Here is a 14,401-nt window from a genome sequence, read left to right on the forward strand (position 1 = left end):
AACCTCTCACTGAGAACTCACTCCCAGTGGTCCCCCCACATCCCAACAGTGCCACTCTGTGGACCAAGCCCTCAACCACAATAGACTTGGCAGACACCCACACCACAGCAATTACCAAGGCATATTGCACTTGCAAAAGAAAAGGATGCTGAGAGTAAAATACAGTCTTCCTTTAGTGTAAAACCCAGACCTTCTGTGTCCCCTCCTCCTTAGCTGAAGACATATATGACAGAATCCTAGAAAATCTTCTAAGCCTTGGATGGAGGTAGAAAAGCTACAGAGAATCAGGGTGTTAAGGAGGCAATGACCAGCAAGCAACTTCCCTCTTCAGTGGCTTAAACACAGGCCATGACCTCAACTGAATGTTCCCTTGGACAATGCATAGCAAAACAGAAAACAAAAGCTCTCAAGAAAGGGAAAAATGAGCGGTTTAAGCCCTGGGCTGCCCTCTGTAGAAGGCCAAAACTCTTAACAGAAACTCTGGGCCTGAGCAAGGTTAAAGTGTGTGCCTCTTGTGTAGTGGGTAACTGTTGTTTTATATACATAAATATTAACAAGATATAATTTAACACCACAGAGTATAAGGTTCAAATAAAAGACTTTCAATCTCAGGAGGCAGAAGCAGGTGGATCTCTGAGAGTTCAAGGCCATCCTGCTCTACAAAGTATTCCAGGCTAGGACTATATAATAAGACCCTGTCTCAAAACATACAAAACTGCTAGGGTTAGGGTTCATGGATAATTTCAAGGGCTCGAGGTACTTGAGTAAAATGACCCACTAACACACTTACATAACTTACTGAAATCTGACTTCCACGTGCAAGCACGTGGGCTCCTATAGACGCCGGCTGCAGAGCCCTCCAATAACAAACCAAGCAGAATATCTCTCAACATCACTGCGAAGAAGGCTGAGCGTCTGACTAATGATTCTTCCTCACAGTTGAACACGATTTACAACCTTTAGTAAAAAAAGGTTACCAAACCAGAAGGAAGGCAATCCTCTCTTCAGAGGACTACAGCTACCTTCCAGCAAGGTCACCCACCTGAGCCTATTTTAGCAACGAAAAGTCAGAAAAGGAAAGAAGACTCAAAAGGTACAGCTTCTAACCGCTCTCAGCTTGCTTTTAATCAAATGTGTCTTGAAAGAGAACATAAGCTTCCATTTTGGGGGAAAAGAATTATACACTTACAATTTTTAGCTTTCCGTGGCAGAACATACACATATTTTTCTGAAAGATAAGCTATTTGAGCCTGTTTCAAAACGTTCATGGTATTAACCTTTCGTGTTTGGAGAAAAATATAAGGTCAAAAACTCCCAACATAGGACAAATATGTAGTTAGAATTCTGACATTTTATTCATCTTTGTTTTGAACATGCAAAAATTAATGAACTTCAGGTTTTACAATAAATACAAATAACACATGAAAGGCACTCAGATGACGATTCTTTTAATCGCTGTATACCCATTAGTCACGGGTTCCACCCTATTCCAATAAATTGGTCAGAGTAATAAAATACATGGTCTAAAAAGAACCTAGAAGGGGACTGGAGGAGATGAATTGGTGTTTAAGAACATTTGCTGCTCTTCCAGAGAACCCAAGCTTGGTTCCTCGCTCTCTCATCTGGTGGCTCACAAATGCCTACAACTCCAGCTCCAAAGGAACCAATTCTCTGACTAGCACCCATATACATGTGAGATCCACTCACACAGACACACAAGCACACACACACAAATGAGTGTTATCAAAAATAAATCTTAAAAATAAAGTGGGAAGCTATGGAGGGCAAGATGCTGGCCCACAGTAACAATGGGGACTTGCCACAGTGCACCAGCCATGGGTCCCTGCAGCTCCATCCATGAAGACAAGAGACATGCCTCCTCTCTGCCTCTCAACTTTCCAGTGCATTTTCATATTTTACATCTCTGAATTTTCACTAGCTTAAATTCCAATTTGGCAAGACTGTAACGATCCTAGCTAATGTACCCGTTCACCCCTTATTCAATCCCTTTCCTTAGGAGACACGCGTTTTCGGTCCACTTCGTCTTAGATAATGGTTGGGGTCTTTTGTCCTAAGTGTGAGATGGCAGGGCAAGGTGAGCTCGCTGCCGTGAACAAGGAGCTGTGGTAGGAAAGTCCAGAAACTGCCAGCAGGAACTGATGATAAACACGCAGCGGCAGCAGCTGGCCCATCTCATCGCAGGGTTCCCGATGGTCTCTAATAACTAACAGACTAATGGGAAACTGCCTGCAATAAGCTATCTCATGGTGCTCATATCGCTGACCAGCCTGTGCTTGCCATAATCTTAGTATGATACAGAAATTCAAGTTTTCACAGTAAGCATGAGAAACAAGTCTTTTTTTTTTCTGGTTAGAATTTCAAAATACAGAGTATACTTGCTAAGGTATAACACACCTGTGTGCATATTTTAGTTAAGTATAACTTAGGCCCTGAATACCTACGCATATCCCGCAGAGGTGCAAGTGTGGGTAGCCAAGCGCAAGCCCCTCCACACCGCTGTGGATCTACCGATGACAACTGGCTCAAGTCTGCCCAGAAGTGGACAGGGTAGAAACAACTAAGCATAAGTGAATAACACACAGTACCACAAATGACACTCAAACACTTCTTTTTATTACATACTAAATTTAAAAATACAAATCTCATTAAAAATGTTTATCAAACATCATATATACATACATATATAAGTACTGTCAAATGCTCCTGCGTTGCGACAGTAGTCCAGCTGCTAAGGTTGATGAGAAACAGGGCAGAGCAGCACAACACTGCTGATACTGATTTCAGAAGTCGAACGGGTACATTTGGCAACTGTGAAGTGGCGACCTGCACAGGATACCTGCAGAGGTAAACTCATAAGGAACTAACGGAATCATGCAGAGACTCCTTGGCTGAGTGTGAGCAAGTGAATCTTCCTCGTCCTCTTAAATACCACGGTAACAGAAATTAAAGTGCATGAGACCACCAGAACACTTGGTTTGGTGGCACCCTAAACACATACTATAGCCAACTGTGCTGCCAAGTTGCAGGCTTCAGTTTTCTACCTGGTTCCAGAGGCTTTGAAAGTTAATTATGAATGTGGCTAAGGGAAGGGAGGCCAACATTTTCTAAATTGCACCAAATGGCCTTAAAATGTAAAAACATGTGAGATTTTAAAAATGCTAATGGGGATTCAAAAAGCTAGATTCAAAGGAAGTGTTCATGTCTATCCTAGCAATAAAATTAGAATAAGGATCTAGCTTTGCCTCCGGAAAATGCTTACTAAAATCTTCAGCAGGTCAGACATGTGCAGAAAGCACCGCAATACTGCCAGCCGCAGACACTGCATTCCCAACACCAGGGGGCACCTGCCCTCCAAAAGCTCACAATAAACACAGCAGCGGCATGGCAGCACATGACACAATGCCACCAATACACCTCTAATATGATCTGGAAAAGAGGCCACCACCATGAGGCAGAAGAGAAGGAGATCCAGTCTGTAAAAGTGCTCTCTTTACTTCTCAGACCCAATAGTTCAACATGGAGTATAACACTGGACGGCGGGGCCGCCGGTTCTATGCAAGCTGTCATATGTCTATATGTCTATGCCATATATACAACTCACAGACATATGTGTAAATTTCAATTGATTTAAACTAATGCGCTAATACAAATCATGTATAGGAAATATTTTCTCAGTCTTATTTACAAACACAATGAGTGACGAAGGCGTGGAGACTTTAAAACTGCAGCTTGACTGTAGTTTGTAGTGCACTAAAAGATGAGACATTCACATAATTAAAACACAAAATGAAATACCTGCTGGCCACAGGACCTAAGAGGCAAATAAATGTAATGGTCATGACTAAATTTTTTCGCTATTTTTCTTAATGACTTAACAATATGGGTCTACTTAGAGTTCTACCTAAAAGACACATCCTCTCATGACTCGATGAAGAGATTCAGCTGCTGAATACATTTTCTTGGCTCCCGTGGCACATTACACTTGGTAACACTAATAAGGTAGATTTGGATACACTTAAATTGTGATTACGAATGTTTAATTGAGTATTTTCCTTTCTGTAGCTGTGAAATGTAAAGCTTAGATTTGCTTCCATCAGGCCTCTTAAACCAAACTTCATCATGGTTAATTGTTGTAATTACAGCACTAAAAAAGAAAAAAAAAGTGAATGAATTACAATGTGGTTCATTTCATTTCATTTATTTTATTATTATGGGGGTTTCTCTTTTTTTTAAAGACATGCCATAGAAAGCCCAGACTGGCCCTGAGCTTGCGTTTCTTCTGCCTCCTCTGGGCTCTACTAATCCCATTAGATTACTAGATTAACAACAAGGTTCCATACTTTACAAGCTCAGGAGGTTCGGGTATAAAACTGACGTTTACACAGACACTGCACTGTCAGCAGGGCATGGAGTAGAAAATATCACAGTAACCATCAACAACTTACCTTCTCATGAAATCGATAAACTCATGCAGTATGGAACATTTTGATCAGCAGTGGCTCTCGGAGCTAAAACTGAAGCTAAAAGCTCATAGTTAGGCTGCAGTGCCAAACACCACAGCACGATGCGTTCTCCGTGTGTGCTGATACTGCTGCACAGAAACCTACTGTGCTGTCAATCACACGAAAGCAGAGCCTGACACTTGGCAAAGATGATTCACTTTGCTACTACCTGCCTAGGTACTGACGACATCAACACTTTCCCCAGCTGAAGACTGACACCTGGACATTGTGTAGGGATGCCAGGCTCCCAACCACTGAGCTACATCCCCAGGCCTATGTTGTACTAGACTCTTTTGTTATAATTTTAGCATTTATGTTTTTCCAATTATTTTTTTAAATAAATAAGAAGCATTGCTGTAAAACATCTTACAACTCTTGGTAGCACCAAGTGGCTGCAGTATGTGACCGGCCTCTACTACATAGGTGTGTAAGTGAGCTCTACGGTGCGGAGAAGCCCTGTGGCACATATCCCCTCGTTGAGTGAGTTACTGGCTGTTCTAAAACACATCATTCCTTCCCCATCCACACTTCATCTTATTCAGTAGCATTAGAGCCTCTTCTACATCAACAGGGAGTCTTTTAAATACTAATCTGTCAATTCCCAGTGTTAGATCACCTGTTGGACTGATTCTCTTCTCAACACTACTAATCTTCACATAGAAAAGATATTCAAAATCTACCTCAAAAGATTTATCACTTTCACTGCTATCTCTTTTTTATCACTTTAATGCTAAGTAGTAGCAAAATGTCTCAAAACCAATAAAACAAGAGAATCCTGGGGCATCAAATGAAATTGGTACTATGATAAACAAACTTCTATGAGAAAAGCTGTTATGCATAATCTTGAAATCCAAAAATTTACATATGAAATCATAATCTAATTAAACTTTCAAAATAATAAATCACACTAAACTCAAATGTTCTTATGTAGAAAAGACTGTTTCTTACTTAGAAAGATGATACTTTGGGAATTTAACCCTAAAGGATGAAAGCAATAACTCATCAATATTTTCAAAAAGACCACAGCAAGATAACTTATAGGCTGTATGAATAATTAATATAAACATTAAATCTAAATTAACACTTAAGACTAATTTTTAGTTTTCAAGTTCTATTTTAGTTAAAAGTACTCTTTGTAATGCTTCACTGTTGCGGGAGGTCCTTCCGCCCCTCCAACCAATAGCTGCTGTGATACCAGCCCATTGGGGCGTGGCCTCTCTCCCTTTAAAAAGGCGGCTATTTCCTCTGCTCGCTCTCTTCACTTCCTGCTCCGCAGGAGACTAGACTCCCTTCCTGATTGTGCAGATGGCTGTTGTCTGAGACGGTGATCTGTAAGTTTTCCCCTTTAAATAAATAACACCCTATTAATCATAACTCCAAACTGGTGTGGCCTTGTTCGTGACTTATGCCTTCACTTCACTTTTGTTTTTCTTTTTGTGTGTGACTGTTTTAGCTGCATGGTGCACAAGCTGTGTGCAGTGCTCGCAGAGGCCAGAAGAGAGAGCTGGAGTGGACGACAGCTGCAGTGCTGGGAACCAAGGGTCCTCTAGGAGAGCTGCTCTCTCTCATCAGCTGAACCATCTGCCCAGCCCCACGAGGCATTCTTAAAGTTTTCATTAATTTTCCATTTCTTTCCTGTATCCCCAGCTTGCCCTCCAACTCTAAAGTAGCTAAGTGTTGGGAACACAAAGGTCCTTGTGCTCACAGATAATGTCTAGGGGAACCAGGAATGTTAAACACACAGTTTTCCACCCAGAAGGCTGGGAATGGAGGTGGCTAATAGACGAGGTGATCCTTGGGTTATGTGCACAGCCAGCTCTCCCAGGCTCCCACACACAGGACCCAGGATGGGTAACAGTCTAGATGACATCTATGCTATTGTATGACCAAGACCACACCAGATCCTCCCGAGGCCCTTAAGATTACATATGTAGCCTGTCTTTAGAACCCACCTCCACAGAAGAAGTCACATGTACTTTGAGAAAAGTTTCCATGTAATTATGACTCTTAGTGCACACAGGATTCTGATACATCAGGAAACGTTTTTCCAAATGTACTGTATTTAAATATCCCAAAACTAAACTTCCCAGGGTCATACTCCGAAGTTGAGCCCAGCACTGGCTACTGCATTATGATGAACTGGGTTTACTTCTTGCCTCGCGTGAACCGTTCCTCTGCTGGCCCTGCCACTGCAGAGACCCCAGCTAAGACTGCCCTTGAACTCCTGATCTTCCTGTCTCCACCTCCCTAGTGCTGACATTACAGGCTCTCTGCCTGCCTGGGTCATGTAGTGCTGGGGACTGGAGCCAGAACTATCTGTACACTAACAAGCACTCTAAAAACTTAGCTGCATTGCCAGCTGATATGGTTTTTTAATCCAGAAAACGGAAATGGGACCAAAAGAGTTAAGAATTAATAGGCCCACCAAAATTTAATAGTCTGGTTTGAAAGTCATTATATTAGGATCGTAACAACTAATATACTGTAAGAATTAACAAAGAGGATCACTTCGTGGATGAGTAACCCCCAACACATGCACTTTTTAATGTTGTGCTCAACTCTCACGTGAAGTCTCATGTATGAACACTACCAACTGCACACACAACTGAATCCCGAGGAACAAATGAGACATGGCAAATATCCTACAGGGGCTGCAAATGTCCCAACAGGCGTAAGCAGCAATTCTAAGAACACTGAAGCGACAGGAAGCTTCTTACCTTGTAGGACACTCATCTTTCTTATCAATACATATTGTTTGTCCACGTATATACCATTCGCCATCATAATACAGTCTTCCCTCTTCGGATCGAGCACTGTGCAGGTGTTTTTCCAGTTTCACGGAGGCTAAAGGGATCATTAAATAACTTATGTTAATAAGATACTGCCAAAACTTTACAAGACAACGGCAATCCAGGTACATGTGTGTGTGTAAAAAACATCTGAAATATTCTTACATAGGAAGTTCTCTGACTTTAGAGTTCACTGTCTAAGATGAACAAAGATCGGTGAGGAAGAGTCAGGAGAGTGAGCAGGCACTGAAAGGCTAAGTAACTACCTGCACCACTTTTAAGTGCTCCTGAAAAACATGAATTGCCTTATTTCCAATTTTGAAAATTGCTTTTCAAATCTCCTTCCCTACAAGGCATATCATACTTGGAAAAAGCAAAATCTAATGTATAATGAGAGGTCCCCAGAACTATTTTATCGTTAAGCAGAACTTCCATTTCCAACCCTGAGAAATGGTCTGGCTTTACTAGATAAACGACTGCAGGAAAAAACACGCTCTCAGGGGAACGTAGTCGAAACCACACCACGCAATAGCTGCACCTTCACATTCAGCGGCCACCTCTGAGAAAGTCTTCACCGCAGCTCACCCGGGCTCTGTATGGTTATCATCATCTGGTGCTAACTCACTCGCTTACTAAAAGGAGCCTCCAGATCTTTCCTTCCCCGTGTCTCTTCAAGAACCTAAGACAGTCTCTGGTATGCAGAAGGTAGTGATAAACATATATGCTTCTGTTTTTAGTCATTCAATCGTTCATTACACATCTGAGCCCATCCTATACACAGCACACTGTGCTGTGTGCTGAAGAAAAAACAAGCAAAAAGATATGTTGCCAGCCTTTGTAAAGCATACACTCCAGTCAGGGGGCAGATAAACAAGGCAATTAATTTAAAAGTACCAATGGGGCCAGTGTGATGGCTCAGTAGGTAAACATACATGCTATGCAAGCCTGATAATCTGAGTTTGGTGTTTGATTCCCAAAACCCCCAGTGGAAGGAAGGAACCAACTCCTAAAAGTTGTCCTCTGATCTCCACATGTGTGCATGGAATGCATGTAATCACACATGCCCCAGATGCACAACAATAAATTTTCTTTAAAAAGAACTGAGAAGTGTATTGTTCTTAAAGGTACAAACAGAGGTAAATGTTATGAATAAAAGTAGTAGAAGATTAAGCTAAAGACAAGTTAGAAGAGAGTCATTCGATGGTGTGGTGGGACTCTAATCCATGAGGGGCTGAGGAGACAGCTCACTTGCTACACAAGTGTGAAAACAAGAATCCACATAAAAGCCAGGCAGGCACAGCATCCACCTAGAATCCCAGCACGAGGGAGCAGAAACGGGGGATCCTCAGAGTATTCAGGACAGCTAGACTTGCTAGCTCTATTCAACAAGAAATCTTATATCAATAAAAATAAATGAAGAGCCATGGAGGATAAATCTCTAGCCTCCACATATACACATACATGTCCACACAAGTGAACATGCATATCACACACGCACACACACACCAAGAAAAATCAAAGACCCAAAATCATTCTAGAGATTCAGGCATCAGTCCCTGCCAGACAAGGGTAGTACATAGGTACAATACTGCTGAAATTTATTGATATGAAGTTAAGTTTAAAGGAACCATTAAAAGAAAAAAATGAAACTTTTCTTAAAGATAAATACCTCTTAAAGAAACTTTTGAAATGAAGCAAGAAATTCTTTCCTCACTATTTTTTTATTATGTATACAATGTTCTGTCTGTATGCCTGCAGGCCAGAAGAGGGCACCAGACCCTATTACAGATGGTTGTGAGCCACCATGTGGTTGCTGGGAATTGAACCTCTGGAAGAGCAGGCAATGCTCTTAACCACTGAGCCATCTCTCCAGCCCCCTTTCCTCACTATTTAAAACATGTTTTTTTAAAAGCTAACTTAAGGAATTACAAAACTCTACAAAAAAAAAAAAAGCAAAAACAGACACCAATATTCATCACAATTTTGGCAGCTGCCTCAGAGTTTAAAATATCTTTTATATATATATATATATGTATATATATATACATACATATATATATATATATATAATTTGCCACTCAGGAGAGAGAGGCAAATAGATCCTAATTTCCAGGCCAGTCAAGGCTACTTAGCAAAATCCTGTCTTAAAACACAACAGGTCAATCTCATTGGTAGATAATCTCAGTGTTCCACTGTCAGAACCCTAATCTCTGCTCACGGGCAAAAGAACTCCTAAGAAATTTAATACACAACCCCCAGAGTCTGGACTCCCTGAAAACAATTCACGTAGTGATATATTATTTGTATTTTGATAAATAAATCTTGCCTGAAGACCAGAGGCAAAGCTAAAGCCACTAGAGATCAGGCAATGGTGGCATACACATCCCAGGATTTGAGAGTCAGGTGGATCTCTGTGAGTTCAAGGCCACCCTGGGCCTTGGAGATTAATGCAGAAACAAATCCAGGTGGTGGTGGCTAGTGTTGATCCCAGTACTAGGAAGTCATATGCCTTTAATCCCAGAACTAGAGGGAATATGAAATGCGAGGAGAGAGAGGCTTAGTGGCTTGGTGTCACCCAGCCTTCGTAGAATTAAGACTTCTCTAGTGGCTTGGCTGCTTTGCTTTTCTGGTTTTTCTGGTTTTGGGGTTGAACCAAATTTCTGACTCTGGGTTTTTATTATTTGTGCTACAAATTCATGAGTTCTCAACACTTCACCTAAAGAAATAATGGGCCAATTAAAAACAAACAAAAAACAAAAAACACACTGGGTAAATGCATCTTGAATTATAGAACTAAAATCAGTAGTTAAGAATGATTCAGCTTAACAAGAAAGAAGAAATCGAAGAGATACATATGAAGCTTTTACATGAAGCAGGAGATTCCTGAGTTCCTTGTAATATCAGTTAGAGTTTGCTGACTAATGGAACCAGTGATATGTAGTTCCTCAACAACACAGGGCATTTAACCACTCTGATTCAACAGCTCTCCACAGACAGGATGTCACAACTCATGACTTACGTTCTGTTTTAACTCGGTGTGGACCCAAAGTAGCCATTGCCTTAGAAAAAAGAGGGAGAGAGGGGAGAAATCTGAGTTCAGACTGAAATGCATTTTGTTATCTGTAACATATACAATTTTCTTCATTGGTTCAATAATGGAATAAAATATCAACATTAGCTGCTCTCATTTTCTTCTGGTGCTGGGGAAAGAACCCAATGCATCTGGCACACTATCTAACTAAGCAGGCACGCTAGGCAGGCACACTAACTTACTAAGCAGGCACACTATCTAGGCAGGCACACTATCTAGGCAGGCACACTATCTAGGCAGGCACACTAACCCGGCAGGCACACTAGGCAGGCACACTAACTAACTAAGCAGACACACTATCTAGGCAGGCACATTAACTAACTAGGCAGGCACTCTAGAACTGAGGGTATGCCCAGCCTCCAGACCAACAATGTCTTAAGTCATAGAAAACACCTTCTCACATAGGCATTATTAACAGCTGAAATCTTTTCTTTGGATAACTTATAAAAATGAAAATTTTTAATAAGGAAAACAAGTGTCAAGCCAGGCCTGTTGGCACAAGCTTGTAATCCAGATCCCAAAAAGACCAAGGCAGGAGTTTCACAAGTTCAAAGTCTTTGGGGCTACAAAGTGAATTTTAGAGCAGTCTGAGAAAAATAAAAAGTAAAAATGGTAATAGAAATAAATAAAAAGTAAAAAGATGGGAAGATACACAGCTTTGTTCTTAAACAAGCATCTGAGTCCATTTTGCCTCGATAGTTATTAATAGAATATAAGACACTTAAATCTCAATGTATTCATTAGCAAATATTTACTGGGTACTTTCTATAGAGCAGAAACAGCAAAGCTCTGAGTCCAAATACTCTAGAGAAAATTAAACATATTCAATTCCATATTCTTTTATAAACTATTAATGGCTTTATTACAGGAAAAAATACAAATTACAAACATGTATAATTCTTAAAATATTCTACAGTCCACTGCAAAGTATATTTACAACAATTATATTTTTATATACTGATGAACAAACTCCTAAAGGTTGACTATAAGAATATACTTCTGCTGTATCATTTGTTAATCATACCTTTCTAATTGTTGTCCAGTCTTCAAGGATATCAAGATCCTGAAGCATATAAACTATATATGGACGTTGAAAGGTCAAGGTCAACTCAGCACTGAGCAAATTATACACTTTGGAGCCCAATGTGGTGCACGCATCTGTGATTCCAGCAATGAACTGACACAAGAGGACTATGGGTTCAAGGCCAGCCTGGGCTACATACAAGACCTTGTCTCAAAAACAACAAAAAGCGCCCGTAAAAACTAATCACACTGTACTATAGACGGCTGTCTCCCCAGTCCTGTGGGCGGGACACTATCAGTTTCCAAGCTGAGGTGAGGACTGGCATTCCTCTCCCTCCCCTCTAGGGCAGCAGTCTATCTCTGGCTTCAGTCATTTTGTGAGTCACTGTGGTGTTAGGAAACAGTCCAGTAAGACCAGAGTGTGAAGAAGGAAGGAAGGCAGGCAGTGTGGAAAGCAGACAGCGTGGGAAAGGATATCTGAAACAACAACAGGCTTCTTTTTGTCGGGGCTGAAAGGGTCCTTCCTCTTCTTCCGTGACTGAAGCTCATCATTCCACAGCTCTGCAAGCAAATCACAACAACAGCTGACTTCCGGGGCCACAGGAAGAAAGTGCAGTACAGAATTTCACGTTTACTGCTTACTTACATACAAAGCTCCAAGGAAACTATACAGAGGGAGTTTGTTTTCAGTTTTTACATTTATTTATTTACTCATTACGTGTGTGTTGTGTGTACGCACACTTGCACACCACAGCACACATGTGGAGGTCAGAGGGAACTTGTGAGAGTGAGTTCTCTCTTTCTACCACATGGATGCTGGGGACCAAATTCAGTTTGCCAGCCTTGGGGGCAAGCTCCTTCACCCACTGAGCCATCTCGCCAGCCCTGAGGTGGCCATTCTTTTTCAGACAAGGACATCCATTTAGAAAAAACTAAGCAACTGTCCACAGACACCCAACTCACAAGCAAGAAAACTCCCGCACTGATCTCATCAAATTGCCCCAACTATAGCAGAGAAGCAAAATGCAAACCATAAAGACAATACATACTCAAGGACTGTGGGCCAACCTAGTAAAATGTCTGTTAGTGTGCAAGAGAAAACTTCTCTACTGCCGTCCTTAAGTGGACACATTTCATACTGACCTGATCTGATCATCAGGGTAGTGTTTCCTTTCTCCAAGGCAAAAACCTGTCACCCTGTAACATCTATCCACGCGCCTGGAAGAGCACGGGGCTGTCTTCCAGTCTGGCTCATGGCAGCTCCTGTCAAACTTCTGTCCCTTTTCCTATGCTGTACTTTGTACATCTTCCTAGACAACCTCAACCTGATCATTCTTTAGAAGGCTCCTCCCTGCTCCCTCTGGCTGGGACACTGTATTCACACGGACAGCATTAACACAAGACTGAGGCTGTACGGGACACCATCACACCGCGGCCCTGACCTGAGGTAATGTCGATGCTGTGCCTGTCCTCCTCAAGCCTTCTTATCTTCTCCTCAAGCTCACTCTGGACTGTATCATATAACAAAAGCTTTTCACTCTGGAAAGAAACATGATACTCAAGTGAAAAGAAAGAACATACCAGTTCATCTTAACTAACAATACCAAATTACATAGTGGTTGTGCTTGCTTTTTCATTTTTCTCTCATTTTTACCCTTGCAGTTCTGAGGACTGAAGTGAGGGGGTGTGTGCTAGGTCAGTGCTCTGCCACTGAGCTACATCCTCAGTCCCACAACTGAAAACTTTTAAAGAAGAAATGCGCAATATGTAAAATAAAACCAGGGAACAATTATAAAAAGATTTAACTAAGTAAAGTAACATCCTGTTTAAGAATGTCTTAATTGGAGCCAGAGAGATGGCTCAAGGCACTTGCTGCTCTTGCAGAGGACCTGGGTTCAGTTCCCAGCACCTATGTGGTGGCTCACAACCATCTGTAACTCTAGTTCCAGGGGATTTGATGCCCTCTTCTGACTTCCATGGGCATGCACACACACATAGGCACATGAGTTAAAAAAACTCTTCAAAATTAAATAAAATAGATGATATTGAATTTTTATTATCTACATCATATAAAACACAGCAATATACTACAAAGAATAATATTTAGATAAACATTAGTCATTTAAAGTAATTCAATAAAATAATACATTTCAGCTAGAATATATATAAGCAATAGACTTAGAGAAAACTGACATGTTAATCAAATTATAAAATTATAGATTAATTACATCATACTTACTAAAACAACAGGGTGGGGGTAGAAATACAGCCTAGTGGGAGAACACTTATCTAGCATATTAAAAGCTCTATGTTCAAACCTTAGCACCACACACAAAAAATAAAAACATGAATAAAACAGACAAGGAAAACAAAACAAATAACTAAACCAGCAGATAGACAAATAACAGAAAGCGTTGGGACTACAGAGCCGGCTCTACGATTAAGGCACTGGCTGCTCTGCCGGAGCACCCGTGCCCCACCCCAGCACCCACAGCAGCTCACACGCACTTGTCTAGAACTCCACCTTCGGGGATCCAGGACCTTTTTCTTGTCTTCTCAGGCACCAGGCATGCAGGTGGCACGCATACAGGCAAAATATTCATATGCACAAAAATTAATGTATAACTTAAGAAATAGTAAAATAAATAAAACAAAAACACTGTTTTACCAGATCAGGTTCTAAAAACACTGTTTTAGAACCCAGGCTACAAGGTCCAGTTCATTGGTTTTGATTGCACGCCACTGTAGCTCTTTTTATAAAAGCCACAAAATGGACATAAATATACTACAAAGGTCTTTTCATAAACAGCCTATAAAGCAAGGCATGGTAAAGAAGGTCTATAATTGCAGTTTCATGGATGGCAGAGGCATTAGGATCCCAAGCTCAAGGGCTATCTAGACTCCAGACTGAACTCAAGATCAGCATGGGCAACTTAGTAAGATTCTATCACAAACTAAAAGTAAAAGACGCTGTA

General features: G+C 41.1%; 1 protein-coding gene across 1 annotated transcript in view; it reads right to left on the minus strand.

Moving 5' to 3' along the window:
• Positions 1 to 1,331: 1,331 nt before the first annotated feature.
• Positions 1,332 to 14,401, minus strand: part of Brms1l (BRMS1 like transcriptional repressor) — a 35,331-nt gene continuing 22,261 nt past the window's right edge. Inside the window, exons 5-10 of the mRNA XM_050138878.1 lie at positions 12,869 to 12,965; positions 11,904 to 11,987; positions 11,428 to 11,492; positions 10,332 to 10,371; positions 7,241 to 7,367; positions 1,332 to 4,165 (exon numbers count right to left, since the gene is read on the minus strand). Of these exons, the coding sequence (XP_049994835.1) occupies positions 4,048 to 4,165; positions 7,241 to 7,367; positions 10,332 to 10,371; positions 11,428 to 11,492; positions 11,904 to 11,987; positions 12,869 to 12,965 (531 nt within the window). The 3' untranslated portion in view covers positions 1,332 to 4,047. The remainder of the gene's footprint in view (positions 4,166 to 7,240; positions 7,368 to 10,331; positions 10,372 to 11,427; positions 11,493 to 11,903; positions 11,988 to 12,868; positions 12,966 to 14,401) is intronic.

The sequence above is a fragment of the Alexandromys fortis genome, unplaced genomic scaffold (genome assembly GCF_014885135.2).
Source record: "Alexandromys fortis isolate MF-2015 unplaced genomic scaffold, M_Fortis_MF-2015_v1.1 scaffold_35, whole genome shotgun sequence".
NCBI classification, from domain to species: domain Eukaryota; kingdom Metazoa; phylum Chordata; class Mammalia; order Rodentia; family Cricetidae; genus Alexandromys; species Alexandromys fortis.